The 18,646-nt window shown below is 38.7% G+C and overlaps 1 protein-coding gene across 1 annotated transcript; it reads left to right on the top strand.

Annotated features, from left to right (window-relative positions):
- Nucleotides 1-10,044: 10,044 nt before the first annotated feature.
- On the top strand, nucleotides 10,045-17,797 carry pdlim1 (PDZ and LIM domain 1 (elfin)). The gene is made up of 7 exons (XM_020646142.3): nucleotides 10,045-10,337; nucleotides 11,519-11,670; nucleotides 12,063-12,147; nucleotides 13,210-13,394; nucleotides 14,563-14,711; nucleotides 15,345-15,462; nucleotides 16,853-17,797. The coding sequence occupies exons 1-7, from the start codon at nucleotides 10,245-10,247 to the stop codon at nucleotides 17,037-17,039; spliced, it is 969 nt and encodes a 322-aa protein (XP_020501798.1). The 5' UTR covers nucleotides 10,045-10,244; the 3' UTR covers nucleotides 17,040-17,797.
- The last annotated feature ends 849 nt before the right edge of the window (nucleotides 17,798-18,646 follow it).

Genomic DNA, 18,646 nt, shown 5'->3' with positions numbered 1-18,646 from the left:
TTGTGTGTGTTGACTGTTTTTATTGTTTTTGGATTGATTGAACATTTGAGGTCATTGCCATTTTAATGTAATGTTGATAAAATGTGAACACAGGCCTTTACAATTCTACAATTCACTTAGCAGACGCTTTTATCCAAAGCGACATACATCAGAGAGTAAGTACAACACAAGCAAGGATCTAGAAAAAAGGGAACAATGTCAGTAAGAGCAAATGATCAGCTTTGAGTCCGATTGGACACACAGGTGCTGACAGGCATTGCTCAGAGGCAAAGCACAACATTGACGGCAGTTCTTGAGAGCTCTAATCAGTATAGAAACCATCTTATAAGTCATTGTTATCAAACAAAAACCATCGTCACAACCATCATTATCATCAATAATATGGAGACCATCATCATTAAGTTAGTAGGTATTCATGAAAGAGCTGGGTCTTTAGCTTTTTCTTAAAGGTGCAGAGGGACTCTGCAGATCGAATGGAGTTTGTTAGTTCATTCCAACACCGGGGGGCGACAGAGGAGAAGAGTCTAGTCAGAGACTGAGGACCCTGTTGTGAAGGTTTGATCAGACGCCTTTCATTGGCAGAGCAGAGTGGGCGGGAGGGAGTGTAGACCTGGATCAGAGAGTTTAGGTAAGGAGGAGCCGTGTTTGTCTCTGTTTTGTAAGCGTTTTCAATTTGATGCGAGCAGTAACTGGGAGCCAGTATAAGGAGATGAACAGCGGAGTGACGTGCTCTTTTAGGAAGGTTGAAGATCAGTCGTGCTGCTGCATTTTGTATCATCTGCAGGGGTTTGATGCATGATGCATGCATGTAGGAAGACCTGCCAGTAGAGAGTTGCAATAGTCGATGCGTCATATCACAAGAGCCTGTACCAGGAGCTGCGTAGCATGTTCTCACGACATGACCAGGCAATTGAGGCTACTTGAACCTTAAAAGTTAGCTGGTCATCAATCATGACACCCAGGTTCCGGGCAGACTTTGTGGGCATGAGTTTGGTTGTTCCAAGCTGGATATTGATCTGTGGTTGCATAGAGGGACTGGCTGGGATGACAAGGAGCTCAGTCTTTGAAAGATTGAGTTGAAGCTGGCGTTCATTCATCCATTTAAAGATTTCAGCAAGGAATGACGAGATTCTTGCAGAGACTGTAACATCGTCTGGCAGGAATGACAGGAAGAGCTGGGTATCGTCAGCATGGCAGTGGTATGAGAAGCCATGAGAGCGGATTATTGAACAAAGTGGGCTTGTGTATATGGAGAATAGAAGGGGACCAAGCACTGACCCTTGAGGTACCCCTGTGGATAAGCTGTGCGCTTTGGACACTTCTCCCTTCTACGACACTCTAAAGGCCCAGAGAGGTAGGACACGAACCAGCAGAGGGCAGATCCTGAGATGCCAAGTTCAGAGAGTGTGGATAGGAGGATTTGATGGTTGACTGTGTCAAAGGCAGCAGACAGGTCTAGCAGTAATAGAACTGATGACTGACCCGCAGCTCTGGCAGCTCATAGCGATTCTGTTACTGACAGTAGTGCAGTTTCAGTAGAGTGGCCCTGCTTAAAGCCTGACTGATTTGGGTCAAACAGATTGTTTCTGGACAGGAACTCAGAGACTTGCTTAAAGACTGTGCGTGCAAGTATTTTTGACAGAAAGGGCAGAAGAGAAACCGGTCTGTAGTTTTCAACCTGGGCTGGGTTTAGTGTGGGTTTTTTGAGCAGAGGGGTGACCCGAGCTTGCTTGAATGCGGTGGGGAACACACCCGTTGACAGAGAAGAGTTGATGATATGCTTAAGTGCAGTATTAAGCAGAGAGGAAATGGTCTGCAGGAGGCTTGATGGTATTGGGTCCAGAGGACAGGTGGTGGGCCGAGAGTCTAGCACAAGCTTAGAGACTTCATCCTCAGTCAGAGAGGAGAATGAGTCGAGTGAGGCACTTTTGGTTGGTGCCTTTGGGCTGAGTTGGTCAGGTTCAGAAAACTGGTTACTGATGGTTGTAACCTTTTCTGTAAAATACGAGGCAAACATGTCTGGTGTGAACAGATCGGAGGGTGGACGAGGAGGTGGTTGAAGCAGTGAGTTAAAAGCAGAAAACATTTTTCTTGTTTCTGTGGCATTGCATATCTGGTTCTGATAATATGTTGTCTTGGCCGTTTTCAGGCTGGAGGAGAATGAGACAAGTCTTTTCTTATAGTCATTGAGGTCAGCGGACTGTTTGGATTTTTGCCATTTTCTCTTTCTGCCATGTCTGTACACTCTTAGAAATTCCCCCTGTTAAAAAACGGTAAACAACTGGCAGTAGGGTTGCCAGGAAGTTACTGTAAAATTAACGGTATATTGCTGTTGCTGAAATTTACAGTTTTCTACAATTTCTGTAAATACAGCAAAAAGCTGTGATTTTAAACCTTAACAGGAAAATACTGTTGAAAGAATTAACTGTTTAATACTGTTTTTTTGCAGATTTTTACTGTGAATTGTAAATACTACACCTAGCTATAGATTAATTTCCTTCTACCAAAATGGACACAATATATTTATTTTCTAAACCTAGTGATTTGATAAATGATTCCTTGTATGTCAGGTTATAAAACACCATGTTTTAAAATAATAAATAAACAGTGCCTTTAAAATTGCAACTTAAAATGTTAAGACAAATGATAAAAATTCAAACTGTCATCTCAAACCACATCTGTCTTTATTGAAACTGTAACAAAAACAAAGAAGATTCACTTTAAGAACATGAAGGTTAAATAGGCAAAAAATCTAGCACAAATATTTACATTAAGACATTTAGCAAAGGCCATTTCCAATGTATAGTACATAAAAGAGTTTTGGTGGATACATTTTAAACAGAGAAGTGAAAACAAATCTGTTATAGTTTCATATAACAGCCATATAACAACCTGTCCTCTGAGGGAAATTGGGTCCCTGGACCTGCACCTCCCTCTGATTTCTCCTTCCAGACTGAAACTGCCACATGGATTCTGTAAAAGGAAAAAACAACATTAGAACAAAAGCAGCTCCAGCTGAACAGTGAACATTATCATATGGACAATCCTTTCTGAATATTCTCCATATACAAAGAAGTAAAGTAAAAGTATGAAGTAAAACTAGTATGAATAAAAATAAGTCCTGGAATTACTTTAAGTACATGAATTCAGGATGTATGGCAGCAGCTTTCTGTGTTAAAACAGTAAAAAACAAAAAACATGCTCCAGGTCCATTCTGACAGTCTCACTAAAGTTTCCTTTTATACATTTTCAAATACTGTATATTATACTATTTATACGATGGCCATATTGCCTAGTAGGCCCAGCTAATCATCATTTCTAATTCAATATTTAATCAATAGTCAGTGTCAGTTTCAGTTGAAGCTGAAACAAAGAAATGTTAGCTTGTTGATGTTAGCTAACCTTACCATTCTAGTACAACCAGGCAAGCAAGTCAAGTTCATTATAGCCCACTTAGTTAACCACATTACAAGAAAATGTTTTGTTTTTTGTCCCATTTAGCAACTGTTAAGATCTGTATTTCAAGCTAATGTTAGCTGGCATAGAATTGTTAGCTGGCATAGAATTCACTCACTGTGTGTGTCTGCCTGCAGTGTTTCTGTGTAATTTCCAAATCTAGCTAACATTAATCCCACAAATGACTTCAAACTTAGTAAGTGATGGTTTTTGCCAATTCTAACTAGCAAAGCAGTAAGGCACTCACCTCTTGATTGTCAGGATGGAGATGGATGACAATCTGACAAAGCCAACTCCACTGTCCTTTCAACCATGTGGTCTCAACTTCTTTTTCCCAAAATGCATTGCAAAAACTACGGTAAATTACTGTTTTGTTTCCTTCAAGCGATAATACAGTAAAATATTGTTATAAACAGTTATAATACAGTAATGTCCTGTATTTAAACATAACAGGATTATACTGTTGAAATTTCCTTGTAAATTTCCAGCAATTTCTTAGAGTGTAGCCTCGTCTGTAGCGAGTGCGGTAAAGACCTTATGGGCAGGCATGGCAGCCATTACCTCGTTAGACAGCTGAGCTGGCTTGAGCAGTCGCATGCTTGGGTGGTATGACACCATTTGTGGGTGTGCCTGAGGGAGTTCCGGCAAGGAGTGTAGCATGTCCTGGACATGCAAAAAGGGGTGAATAACTTTACTATAGCTAACGGAAGCTCACCACACATTAGTTAACTAGACTACTCTTTCCTAGAACTAAATGAGAGCTCACTCCCTACCAACCTGCTAGTCTACTCTTTCCTAGTGGAAGGAGCTATGTAAAATTACTCCTCTAACACCCTTTGGAGGTACAGATGAACAAGTTATAATCACAGCCCCAGGATTATCTGCCTAACATTCATTTCTAGAATAATTAGATTCAAGGATAACCCCTGGTATAGGACTCTAGATTACCCCCCGGAGAGGGACTAACTGAACTCCCCTCACTAGGATGTTAGGTGTGTATGAAGTGTAAATCAGTAAGACAAGTGTGCCGTGGTGTGACTGCTCAAAACTTACCTTCCGAGGTACACATGGTCCTTAAGGGAGACTCCGGTCTTTTGTGGTGTAAATGATTTCAGTCAGAAAATGATTTTAAAAAGTTTCCGAAAATGTATTTAAAAAACATTAAATGATAATATGAATGCAAATAAAAAAGAGTAAAAGTAAAAATATTTTAAAAAAATGGAAAAGGAAAACAAAACTCAAAGACCAAAGTCTAAACCTGTGAGTATAGACACTTGAGGTTTTAAAAGATCTTGGCTCAGAGACTAAGTCCCAAAATGGGATTTCAAAAGTCAGAGTGGCGTGGATTCGTTTTGCAAAGCAAAAAGGAACCTCGATCAGATTTTCTACAGGGTTTTTATAGCCAAAAAGTCTCTCTTTTTTCAAGATCCCGTAACACCTCAACAATGCACGTTTGCAGAAACGTGACGCATACACAGGTCATGGCAAATTCAGGACATAGGTAATACCAAGTTCATATGTGGTTTCAGCTCGCAGACCGTGAACCGAGCAGATACTCAGAAGCGCTGATCCTTTTTTGATCCTCAGAAACGCTATACGCCTACAAGCTCCTATGTGGTTTTTCTCCAATATATGGCACACAAACTCCTATGTGGTTTTGCTTCAATGTATGGCACACTCATCTTGACCTCACAGGTGCATAGACACTACGAGTATGTGTGAGTTTAACAAGAAATGTTGAAAGCAGAAAAAGGTTATGACTTTATGATCTATGTATTAAATGATGAAAGAATTAAATGATAATAAAAGGAAAAAACAAAAACAAATTCAACAATTGCATAACTCTTTCTGATCTTTCAACAGGAGATTGTGAATTGAATAAAGTGGTCTGATAGATGCAGAGGGGTGACAGTCAGGTTTGCTGTCGAGCAGTTCCGAGTCAGAATTAAATCAAGAGTGTTGCCAGCTTTGTGGGTAGGAGGAGTTGTGACCTGCGTGAGGTCAAATGAGGATAGAAGAGCAAGGAAGCCTGTTGCCTGGGCTTTATCAGTGTATATATTCATGTCTCCCATTACAATCAGTGTTGTTCCATCATCAGGGATTTCTGAGAGTAGCATGTCCAGTTCCACAACAAAATCATTCAGATTACACCCTGGTGGGCGGTAAATGATAGCAATATACATTTTAATAGGAGCAGTAACCATGATTGTGTGATATTGAAATGAGGAGTTGTTGCTCAGTGGGAAGAGTTTATTGAATTTCCAGGTATTAGAAATGAGGATACCTGTTCCACCTCCACGTCCAACAGAGCGGGGTGTGTGTGAGAACACTGTGTCAACAGAAAGAGCAGCTGGTGTGACTGTATTTTCTGGGCGGATCCAGATTTCAGTAAGGGCAAGTGCCTGAATGTCTGACATTTTTGCAAGTGCTTGGATGAATTCAGTTTTATTCACAGCAGATTGACAGTTCCAGAGGCCAAAAGTAAATGAAGGGTGGGTAGAAGAGGCTTTCTTCAGCAGAGGTCAAGTTGTTAAGGTTTTGTTGTCTATGACAGATGTGCCTTTTCCTGTTCCCATGAATGCCAGAGATTTCTTTGTAGCACATGTTGCGTTTAGCAGATGACCAGAGAAAATAGGCAAAGCAGTAGTCGTGGATGCCCGGGCTCTGTGGCCACGCTGAAGCGTCAGATCTCTTTTAAGCTTGGATTTTCGTGAAAATCCCGCCCCAGATTTTCAGCTTGCAATCAACAGAGGGTGCCACCTAGCTGACAAGACCTTCCTAGTTTTCAGATCAGAGCTTGTTCTTTAGCAGTAAAAAGGTTGATGCGCAGAGATACTTAGTTTTAAAAACTAACTTTTTGACTGCAAAATTCATATTAGCTGTTTTTCTTTTGGCATCCATGTAATGATGTATTTTGATCTCAATCAGACAGTCACAACCTTCTACCTTCTGAGGGGTATGATGCAGTTATTAAATGTGCACCTTGTGTACACTTACTTACAATTCATTTTAAATAAGATAAAAAGAAAGAAAGTATTCAATAAAATGTTTCTTCCTCTCTGCACTGAAGACTGTAGCGCTTCAGCATATGTTGGCTGTGCTGTTATTTCACTATAGTCTCTTCTTTGTGTCCTATATCTTCCCAGCAAGATAGATAAAGATACATGCAAGTATAGAAAACGTGGAAGGATATAATTTAATAGATTTGGGATGTATCGGATGAGAAATCATGTGACTAACTAAGCGGACCTTGACTCAGGGCCCCTAAAAAGATCAGTGAACAGGCCTCCTCTCTTTTACTGGACTTGCTCTTTTACTAAGACTTTGTTAAGATGAGTGTTTTGGGGACCATCTTCAATAACCTTAAACAATCTATTACAGAGGAACCACTTGGGCTAAAAAAGCTGAGGGCTACACTGCCGTTGTTAACTTCTTGTATATGTTTCAGGTAGCTTTATTGGTTGAAACGGATGCAAAAAAAAACATGACTGTAACATGGGGTGTGTTATTGAACTGTGTCTAACAGTCAAGTCCATCCTTTACATTCATCCAATGAACTTCTTGTATGTAGCTACAAAGTTTTATGCACCTAAACGGTTAAATTGTGTTTGTCCTGTAGCATTAAGATCATCCATTTGAACAAAGGGGCTTGGCACAAAACTTAAAAACAGGCCCAGAACACTCCGTGTGTTTCTGACATCCATCCAGTTTCATCCTTCAGGCTGCCAGATACTGAAGCATAATTCATCACTCCAAATAACTCCTACTACAGAGTCCCAAAAAAATGAATCAGCCAATCAGAACTCTTCTATTATTTAAACAACCAAATAGAGGTCTTTCTTTGAATATTTCATCAATCAGAGGTCTTTCTTTTAAAACACAACCAATGAGAGCTCTTACAAATAATTTACAACCAATAACAGCTCTTTCTTTTCTTTAAAACTTATGCAACCATTTAGAGCTCTTTTTCAAATATTCAACCAATAAGAACTTTATTTTATTATAACAAAAAATCTGGGATCTTATCTTTTTAATATTCAACCAATCATAGTTATTTTATAGATTTATTTTAATATAAAACCAATAAGAGCTCTTATTTTTGGATGTACAACCAATCAGAGGTCTTTCTTAAAAATATACAACCAATCTGAGCTCAAAATAGAAAATAGCCAAACAAATCAGAATACTTATATTATTTAAACATCTAATGCTGCATTCATATGGTGTCGGACACATCGGAAAAACAAGTTTCCTCGAACATGCACATGAACACCTGCTCAAGTCGGAACAACAATTTGGAAACTAATTAGGTACCCGACTTCCCGACTTGACGTCAGAATTGTCATCAAATAGGGGGCAAAATATGTTTCGGTGATGTTTACATACTTTTAATTAATTCAGGTATTGTTCAAATATAAGTTTTAACAGTAACATTTCACTGTTCTTCTTCGTTGCATCAACGCTGTTTTTTGCTGTTGTTACAACATTACGACTTGCCGAACTAAAATCACATGAACACAATGAAGTCGGAAGAACGACTTCCCAACTCAGAAACTTGGACCACCAAATCAGCACCTGAATGCATCATGGGTCTTTCATTGAATATTTAACCAATGAGAGCTCTTTCTTTTAATATACAACCATTAGGAGCTATTTAAATATACAACTAATAAGAGCTCTTACAGTTCATTTACAACCAATCACAGCTCTTTTTTCCTTTAAATTTGCAACCAATCATAGCTCTTTTTTAAGATTACAACTAATCAGAGATTTCTATCAAATATTAAACCAATTAGAGCTCTCCTATTACATTTTCGACCAATAAGAGTTATTTTATTTAATAGTCAACAAATCAGAGCGCTTCCATTTAACAAACAACCCATCAAATCAACCAATAACAGCTCTTTCTTCAGATCTGTTCTTTTTTTTAAACAACCAATCAGAGCCTTTTCTTCACATGTTAAACCATCAAGGCTCTTTTTATACATACAGTCAAGCAGAGGTATTCTACGTTTTTTGAAAAAAACAATAAGAGCTCTTCCCTATTTAAAAGAAAGAGTTCTGATCGGTCAAATATGAAATTGAAGGGTTCTAGTTGGTTGATTATAAACAGAGACAAGCTCTGATTGGTTGTTTATAATCACAGAAGAGCTCTGATTAGTTCTAAAAAAAATTAAATAAACAACTAATCAGAGCTTATTTATTTTATAAACAACCAATTAGAGCTTTTCCTTTTGAGATTTACAACCAATTAGCGCTTGTTCTTTTCAATTTCCAACAGATTAGATCCCTTCTTTTTAACATACAACCATTCAGAGCTCAATGAATTTGACATCAGGGTGTGGTGATTTGGCAGTCTGACTGAGACTGAAATAATTTGACATTTTTGGCTGTAACTATGTATCTTTAAGCAAAAGTATGTCCTCTATACTGTATGGCTGGGCTAAGGGATTTGAGGAAGAAAAAAAAAGAGGATGTGTGGATGCAGTAATGTATGCCTAGACACTCACAAGGCTTTAAATGAAATGTTCATGTATGATTTAGAATAGATAGCAGATTACAACATTTGAGGTAAATATAAAGATGATGGTCTATATAGGCCTATATTAAAGTCATAACTGCAGTTATCTGAATATCTTTTGGGGGGCAAAACATTTTTGATAAAGGCCTAAAAGGTTTTCTAAAGAGAGATGGAGAGATGAGCAAGATAATTGAGAGGGTTACTTCCGTTCTGTCAGGGAGTTTACATAAATTGTAATGAAATAGTTTAAGTGCCAAAGCAAAAAAATGAGCATGGCTGATGATAGGCCTACTTCTGTTTTAATCATTTCCGGTTCTACGACTTAACTTTTTTGCCCGAAAGTCTCTTAAGGTTGCATGTATTTTCTTAAATTGTGGACATGTTTCTATCTGTTAGTTTGCCTGAAGCACTTTCTCTCCACTTTCAGCAGCGATCCTCTGGCAGGGACTCAGGTTTTGGGAGCGGCACATTCCACATCCTGAAAAGTAGCTCTACCATAAATGGTAAGCTATAACAAACATTGAAACTCATGTGAGAGGAGCATAATGTTAGGAGGTATCACTCTGTTCTACTTTTAAAGTAGCCTTTTCGAAAGTAGCCTATGTGCCTACAGAAATAGCCCTATGCTTTAAGTTTGAAAACAATGTTCATGCCTGTTAGTGATTTCCATAGAGTTGGAGTTCTAATGTTGCTCTGGGTAAATGCTGTGCATCATATTTTCACCTAGGCCTATCTATAACATATTGATGTCAGGATTAAAATAATTGGAAAATAGAACTTGAATTTGACATTTTCTTAGTTTCCTAAAACTAAATCCGATATTATCATATAGCTTTCTCATATTGTCAACAATTTCCATTAAAGATCAATATCATTATCAGTATCTTTTTTGTAATAGGCTATCACTTCACTATTCTGCTTTTTGCTCTATAAAAAAGCGGGCACAGAAATAGGTTGGCCATATGATTAGCCTACTTGGCGCACAGGTATAACCACCAAGCTTTTCGTCAGCCCCACAACATATTACTGAGTGAGCCACTTTTCAATACACGATCTTTGTACTCTCACTTACCAGCGTGGAAACTACGAATGTGGTCTAACTGTAACCTGAGGGTCCAGCCCTCTTTTAATGCTTCCTAGCTGGTATTCAGGCTAGTCGTCTGCCTATAGATCATTGTACGTGTCAGTTGCTGTAGGAAGTGAGCTGCTGGAGACATAGCCTATCTTCAAACACTTCAGACGACTTCGCCACTTTAACATTAACGTTATGCCTATTAGGGTAGTGATAGAGGGTCCTGGACCCTGGGGATTCCGGCTGGTTGGGGGAAAGGACTTCGAACAGCCGCTGACTATTTCCCGGGTAAGTTTTACGGTGCTGCTAACGTAACATTGTATCATTATTGTGTAACCTTAAGCTACCTGAGCATGTACCGACGAAACACCCCTCGTAGTTTCCTCTGAACTTCTGAGGACGAGGTATCTGATGTAGGCCACGATAACGTCATCTAGTTTGAGCATCAAGTTGACATTCCTTTACTAAGGGTAAACTGATAAGCCTATTACTATACTTACCAAATGTAGCTAATGTTAGTTATTGTCGTTGGTATGCTCTTACTGTCGGGTTCTTTTTTTACTTCCAGTTTCTTGAAGTAGGGTGACTCAGACCCCAGACCCTTAACATAGGCATACCAGTATCTTCGTTTCTAAACAGGGGTTTCATGGATTATTTATTTGTTCCACCATGAAATTAATTGCCTAGACAGGCGGAAAGTCTGAAGTTAAATATTTCAGCTTGTTGGATACTTTTCACGTGAACGGTATTAATACACAAAATGCTATTAGGCATTAAACGTATAATGTTCTACTCCTAAAATAGGCTAATTAAATTGGACTCTTCCCTGTGTAGGTCACTTTGCCTGAGTGGACCTTGGTCCTCTATTAGACATGTAGACAGTAGTCTGTCTACTCCACCCATAGAAACGTGATTGTGTCCGCCCTGACTTTTCTAGTGGATCTGCCTGGATGTCTTTAGTGTAAATAATGAAAGGTGTGTAAAGTCCTTAGGACACAGTCAAACAACACTCTGGACTTAATGCTCTAATAAGAAAGTCTGCTTACAGACTGTAAGGATATGTACAGGTAAATTAAAGGTATAGTTTCCACATGTTTATGGTTATAGTTATTTGTTGCATTATGATTTATAAAAGTAAAGCTGATATGAATGTTATGAAGTTTTAAAATCGAATGTGTTATACCTGTTGATGTTTTTTCACATTATTGACTATCCTCAAATATTTATTTTCTTGCCTTTTGATTTAGAAAGCATTGAACCTATACCCTATGTCCACATACATTCATTCATTCATTGTTTTATTTAACCACACATTAAAAAAAACAATCACCAGCCTTGGGGTGATGATTGATTATACAGTGAATTCCTTAAGGAAAGTCAATATTAAGGATCTTATGAATGCTCTCTCTTTAGCCACTGCCAGCCCAAATAACTTTAGCTCAAATGCATTTTTATTTCTTTTGATGCAGGTCACCCCTGGGAGTAAAGCTGCCCAAGCCAATCTGTGTATGGGAGACATGATCTTGGCAATTGATGGAGAACCAACAGAGAACATGACTCACTTGGAAGCCCAAAACAAGATCAAGGGGTGCATAGAGGAGATGGTGCTGTCCATTGACAGGTAGGATGTTCCAGGCCTGAAAATACTGAGCAACATGAGACATCTCAGTCCAAGTGTCCAGGGAGTGGTGTTATGTTTATGCTTTTTCAAGGGCTAGCCATGTTATCCTGACAACTTTAATTGTGAGACGTGTGTGGGTAGCCTGTTTCTGAGTCTAGGTTATGTAACTTTATGGTAGCAGAAGATTTCATGTGGCAGTGATGTTTATAATGGAATTTACTAAAGAGGCAGGTCAGAACAAATAAAGGCAGGGTGGGGTAAACTATAAAGTAAGCCAAGACCAAGATTGTACTTGACTCTGCTCTGTTGTAATAAAGCAATACTCACCCAGAAAGAAACAACAGTTCTAATATATGTGTGTGTTAAGTTTCTTGTTATTCCTTACTATGCAGGTCAGAGACTAAATTGTGGTCACCACTTTCATCTGAGGAAGGGAGGTCACATCCGTATAAGATGAATCTTGCATCCCAGCCACAGGTATGTGCCTGCTGTCCTGATATCAAACCCCAAACTTTTACAATTACTGTCCTAACTCTCTAATCTATATTTAATTATTACAAAGTAAGCATACAGTTTCTGGAAGCCTGATCATTCCTTTTCCTCTGCACAAAGACTTTTTTCTTTTTTCTTTCTTTCTTTTCTTCCTACATACTGCCAAAGATGAAGTCATTGTTTACTTCCTAACAGGAGGTTTCCTAGGAGATGGTAGTTTATCAGCCAAGCTCTGATGCAAGCCTCACTTCCTGCCCTCTGAGTTGAGACCAAAGTATGAATTCATGTAGGAAACAGTGTGGTGTGTCCGTTTAAAGAGGTCACAGATGTTGCATTTTTCTCACACACAGTTCTGTGTTTCTTGTTTTGCCTCAGCCACTTTGATGTCATTTCACTCTTTATTATTTTAAAACATTGCTTTGTGCTTTTCAAGCAGTAATGACATTGTTCATGTTATTGTTTGTATCTTGGTGTATGTTAACTTGCTTGAAGAGACTATGGAGCATTCTGCACTTTAAATATCAGATACTTGAAGCATGAGCTATATTTGTAGGCATTTTTGTGTTCTCTCTTGGAAGCACAAGCTACATTTGGTGGTTTTTGTGTGCCCACTTTGACAGCATGCCAGTGTCATGATGTGTTTGAAGACTGTTGGCTATAATTAGAATCCATGACACCACACATTACCTTTCTAAATTATCAGTTACTTGAAGTCAAATTGGAAGCAGCAGTTGAATATCAAATAAGCCCGTCATGGGTTTTATGTTCAGATATGTTTTCAAATTTTCATGTTTAAAGTTTGCAGTTGCAACATTATTGAAAACATTTGAAACACTATAAAGGTTTTTCTCTTTTCAGTCATTTTCATGAACCAGTTGAAAACAGCTGCTTCAAACTTTGATCCCTATGTTTCAAAGTTGTGAACACTCTTGAATACACTTGCACTACTGCATGTTTCAGACAATAATACATTTCTTTTCTTTTGTATTGTTTATTTTCATTCTTTGCTTGGTTTTTCACAATAAGCTTTTCTTTTCATTTTTGCAGGAGGTGAAACCCATAGGATCGACCCACAACAGGAGTGCTCTGCCATTTGCTGCTTTCAGCTCCAATGTTGTCACTAACCAGTACAACAACCCCTCTGGTCTCTACTCTTCAGAGAACATCCAAAACTTCAACTCAGCTTTGGATGAAGCTAAAACCTTGGTCACAGCTCACGAGCCCAACCCCAAGTAGGTTAAGCCTTAAATGACAATCCTTCATCCCCTTTCAAATTGAGACTAAATCTCAGGTTTAAGACTTCTTTTGCTTTATAATATTTATAATATATAATAGACTGTTGACTTTAAATAAGCATTTAAATATGAGATGTATGATATGTTTCCTCACATATCAGGTCTTGCGCTGTTTGTTTATTTTCTGCCAATCTTGGAACCCTTCAGCAGTCATCCTCTATCATCATCTGATAGACGATACTGTATACGCCTCTGGCAATCAAGGTGAATTTCTTCATAATTCGGAAGCCAAAGGTTAGCATTAAACGACTTCTAAGCAAGACTTCCTTTCATGTCCGTACTTTGTCAATAACATCCCGGAGTAGCCCACGATAGTCTGAATGTAAGATATACTGTAACATCACTCTGGCTCACCTCAGCAGTATGAGCCTAAAAATCAACCTATTTCAATGTCATTTTGCCAAAATAACAAAGTCATGATGCAGATTTGTAAAAAGTCAAGCTTAGTCAGGTCTGTCATCAAGAGGAGAAGAAAACAACTTTTCAAATGTTTGTTGGTTGAATTGAGGTCGGTTCACTAATTTCTGGTGCGTTTTAGGATGTCAGGGAATCTAAACGCTGATTGGCTTTCGCCTCACTGAATCAAACAAATGTGTGGCTCAAGTTTTAATGATTGATAGATATCTTTTCTGCTAACTAAACAAAACCTCTCTGCTACTTTACAGCCCCAGTAACTAGTGGGACAACAGGTGGATGAATGTCTATTCAGAATCTCACTGTCTCCTATTGCCTGCCCACACACAGAAAAATACATGCCTGCAGCTGATTGATCAGACCCTGCAGCTGATTGATCAGACCCTGCAGCTGATTGATCAGACCCTGCAGCTGATTGGACTCTCCTAAAACTTCACAACTGCAGAAGAGTGTCATCACAATGTCCCAATTAAAACACATGTTCCTTTTTCTAGCCTCCTTGCATTCATCCTTGTTTCTCTCCATGCATTCCTGTTGGGAGGGACAAGGACACAAAGGGAAGCATGGATGTAATTTAAGATATTTTGGATGCACCTCAGCTGTTTGCTGTTTGTCTCTTCAGTATGTTTTGATGTTTTTTGCAGCATGTTACTCCTGCTGACAGATTGAAATGTACACACTTGGTTTTCAGGGCTCCATCAGATGCATCACAAACAGCCAAGCATTCACTTGTCGCCGAAGAATCGGAGGTTTACAAGATGCTGCAGGAGAACCAAGAGTCTGACGAGCCTCCTCGACAGTCAGCTTCTTTTAAAGTTCTTCAGGAGATTCTCGAGACAGGTACTCATTTGCAGCTTTCTATTCAATGGTTTTTCTCTTGTAAGCCCTGGGGGCAAAAACATATTTTTCGATTTTAATTTGATATCATAGTTGTCTACTTTTTTAGATTTCCTGACAGTCATTTATTAAACTAAAGAATTGCTTTAAGTGTGTGTAGAATCAGTGAAAGATCAAAAGATGTATTATGATAAGCCACCATTCCACCTAAAGCACCTGGAAATGTCAATCCCTAGAGCTACTTATTGATTTACTTAGATGTTCTTCTAGGCAAGTTCCTGTATATGGGAAACAGTCATCCTCTGAGCAGGGATCTTTTTAAGGCTCTTAATTTGGACTATGTTCCCCTTGGTGTCAATGCACTTAAGTTCCTCATGGGCATTAATTGATTCGGGTTGGTAGGGACATGTCCAAACTAACAACTGGTAAGTAAATAACTTGGTGAAAGATCTGGAATTTATCAAAGACTAATAATCTTATATTGATTTGTAATGTATAAAAATAAAAGCTAGACCCTGTTGCAATTGATTTTTTGAATACACAGGATTAGTTTGGAGTTCCTCCAAAGGTCCCATTGAGGAACGATTGTGCAGTGGAAACTTGGTTCATTTCTGTGCTTGTGTCTGACGGTTGTAGGTGACTCTGACAAACCATCAGGGTTTAGGAGTGTGAAAGCCCCTTCTACAAAGATTGGATCATCTGTGGGAAACATAGACAAGCTACCTACCTGTGACAAATGTGGATCTGGAATTGTGTAAGTATTTCATGATTCCTCACTATTACCTTCCACACTGTTACAAAAGATGTTGATATAACACAAAGGCTCACAGATGCTTTGGGGGGATTTGTCTCCACCTTGAGGCTTTATTTACTGCTATGTTGTCTTGTCCTTTTGTAGCCTGAAAATCTACTTTATCTAATGAATTTCCTATAAAACCGTATTCTGCACATTTTTGTACTTTAATAAGTTCATTTGAGTTTTCAGATTCAAGTTACGAGGTTAGATGTTTTTCAGCTAGCTGCATACTTCTCATATCAAGTCTAGAGAGGAACCCTATACTCACAATTATGTAAAATACTTACAATTAAGAAGCGCTCAATAATTATTTTCATATTATGACTGACTAAACAAAACCCTCCCCACTAGTAGACATACCCCACAACGGGAGCTTTAGAATGCTGTTTGAAACATTTTTACACTTTGTAGCCTACAACATGGCCACACTTGCGTAGTGCATCATTTCTAATCAAGCAATCCTTATTTGTAAAGTGCCAAATCATAACAGATGTTATCTGGAGACACTTAACAAAAGGCAGTTAAAAGAGCGTACTCATTGTTATGTTACAAAGAGCCAACATTAATCCATCATGAGCACAGCACTTAACAACATTTAGCAGAGATATGGTGGCAAGAAAAAAGCCATCAGTTTGAGCCGGTTAGGATGGTTCCAAAAGTGAAATGGCTGTGCAGTTATCTTAATTGACAATCAAAACCTCTCACCGCTTCCTCTTTTAATGGCATGGAGAAAACTTTATTACATTTGGTTCTTATTGTTTGTTGTTTTGTTGCTTGTTGACCATTTGTAGCTGCTTTGAAATGAGCTGTTAATAGTTAATAAGTGAATACTGATGCCTCTGTATGACCTACTAAAACTAATAAGATCATCAAGAAGGTATCAGGCAATGAACAGAAGGTCTGATACCTGCTGAAATAGTTTTGTTTTTTACATTTTCCATGGAAAGTTTTGACAGCGAGGTGCATGTTAGATAGAATAGACAAAATAAAGCAGGATGTATAGGACAAGATCAGAAAAGATAGAAGATGTACTGCCTATGGCAGTTTTTTAAATCTCACTAGTGTATGTGCGTGCGATTATTAATGAACCTATAATGTCGTCATGGGATACAATCCCTGCTGTCAGGTTCAGAAAATGAAATGAGCATCACATTTTCCTGATGTTAAAAAAAATAATTGTTTCAATGTGTTTAGATGTCCAAACACTTTTTTCATTGTTGTATTGCTCTAACCTTTTACAAGGTGTTTACAATAGATCCTGATTATTATGATAATATATATGATATATAATCCATGTCATGAAGCAGAACTATCATCAGTCTGTTTGATGTTTCTATCTGTGCTTCAGGGGGATGGTGGTGAAGCTGAGGGACAAGTTCCGTCACCCAGAGTGCTACACCTGTACGGACTGCGACATCAATTTGAAACAGAAGGGACATTTCTTTGTGGAGGAGCAGATTTACTGTGAGAAGCATGCACGGGAGAGAATGACTCCGCCTGAGGGCTACGACGTGGTCACGGTCTTCCCCAAGTAGAGTGATCGCTAAGCTCAGCCTCGGACTGCACACCAATAAAGGACCAAGACATAATCCAAGACATTGCAACCTTTAGCTTTTGCTACTCCTAAATAGAAAGTGGTCTTCTTTCGCATTCTGTTTCAGCGCAGTCACTTCTAGGTAGGACTGTCATGAATATCATCTTTTCAAATGAAAAAGAATACTATAAGATGACATCCCTTCCCCCCAAACAGCAAATGTGGTTATGTTATTTTTACATGTTCACTTTGTTCTTTGTAATGATGGAAAACAAACACAGATTACTTCTTAATACAGAAAAAAAGATCTCCACGTTTTTAATAAATAAGCACTGAATGCAGTTAAAATATTTTAAAACTTGTTACCTATGAATATTTAAGCTTGAATTAGCTGCCTGAATCATTGATATGGCTTCATGGTGTTTTAATGAAACTGATTTATCTACATGGTCATCAAATCACATTCCCAAACAGATTTCCTCCATTGCCAGTTTTGTCTCACTTTGTTAAGTAGAATACTTAATCTTTTACGTTTTGAATAAATTCAGTTTTTCATCTTTATAACTAGGTTAAGTGCTGAAAAAGATGAAAAACAAACGGAAAGTAGAATAAAATGTTGCACAAACCTGCCAGTTCTCAACCCAGTAAGTGCTGTGACCCGTGATGTGTGGTTGGTTAAAGCAGAGTTAACCTGTTCCAACTTTTTGTTTGGATCATTTTAACCACAGAATGACTTGAAATAAAAGGTTACAGGCATAACACAGGACTGGTCTCTTCCTAAAATCTTACAGTTCATTTCATGAGCTGATATTTCAAAGTCTGATGAGACATAAGCAGACTCTACAGGTGAGGTAAGGTCCGACTCCGCAGGTGAAACACATTGGCTGCTGAAGTCCGCCGGCGTCAGTCCACGGTGGTCAGCCATGCGCAAAGTCTCAGTTAGAGCCCAGATGTAGTTGTGGGCGAAGCGCAGAGTTTCGATCTTGGTCAACTTTACGTCTTCGGGCAGTGACGGTAGAATGCTTCTCAGCACATCCAAAGCGGAATTCAGGTTCTGCATCCGGTGACGCTCCCTGTCATTTGCCTTTATTCTTCTCCTGCCCCGCTGTCCAGACCTCTCACATGTACTTATGTGTTTGACATGTTTCATTGCCGAGCCTTGCCCCCTGATAACAGTCAGTGGACTGAAGTCCTCTCCAGCTTTATGATCACAAACCCATCTGAGCGTCATTGCATCTATGGATGTGCAGAGGTCATGTGGGGTGCATTTAGGAGACATCCTCTGCTAAAAAATAGAATACAAACCAAAATATATAAAACGCATATTCATGATACAACACAAAACAAGGCAAACTTCATGAAGTAAACTGCAGAAAGTAGCGTTTGTTTTCAGTGCATTTTCTATGACTCTTTAAATCCTTGAAATGATTCCACTAGACAGAACATGCAGTTGAACATCTTCGATAAACTTGAGCCGGATCGGTACATTAGTACTTACTGAACAGGAGATACTTGGAAAAAGAGACAGTCAGTTGGTCTTGTTAATCCTCACTGACAGCGGGGCACGGATGCGCATCTTTGCTATTTTATAGTGCCCTTATCTTATCT

Source organism: Labrus bergylta, chromosome 10, assembly GCF_963930695.1.
Source record: "Labrus bergylta chromosome 10, fLabBer1.1, whole genome shotgun sequence".
NCBI classification, from domain to species: Eukaryota; Metazoa; Chordata; class Actinopteri; order Labriformes; family Labridae; genus Labrus; species Labrus bergylta.
The sequence above is the reverse complement of the archived record's forward strand: the minus strand, read 5'-3'. Positions and strand labels throughout refer to the sequence as shown.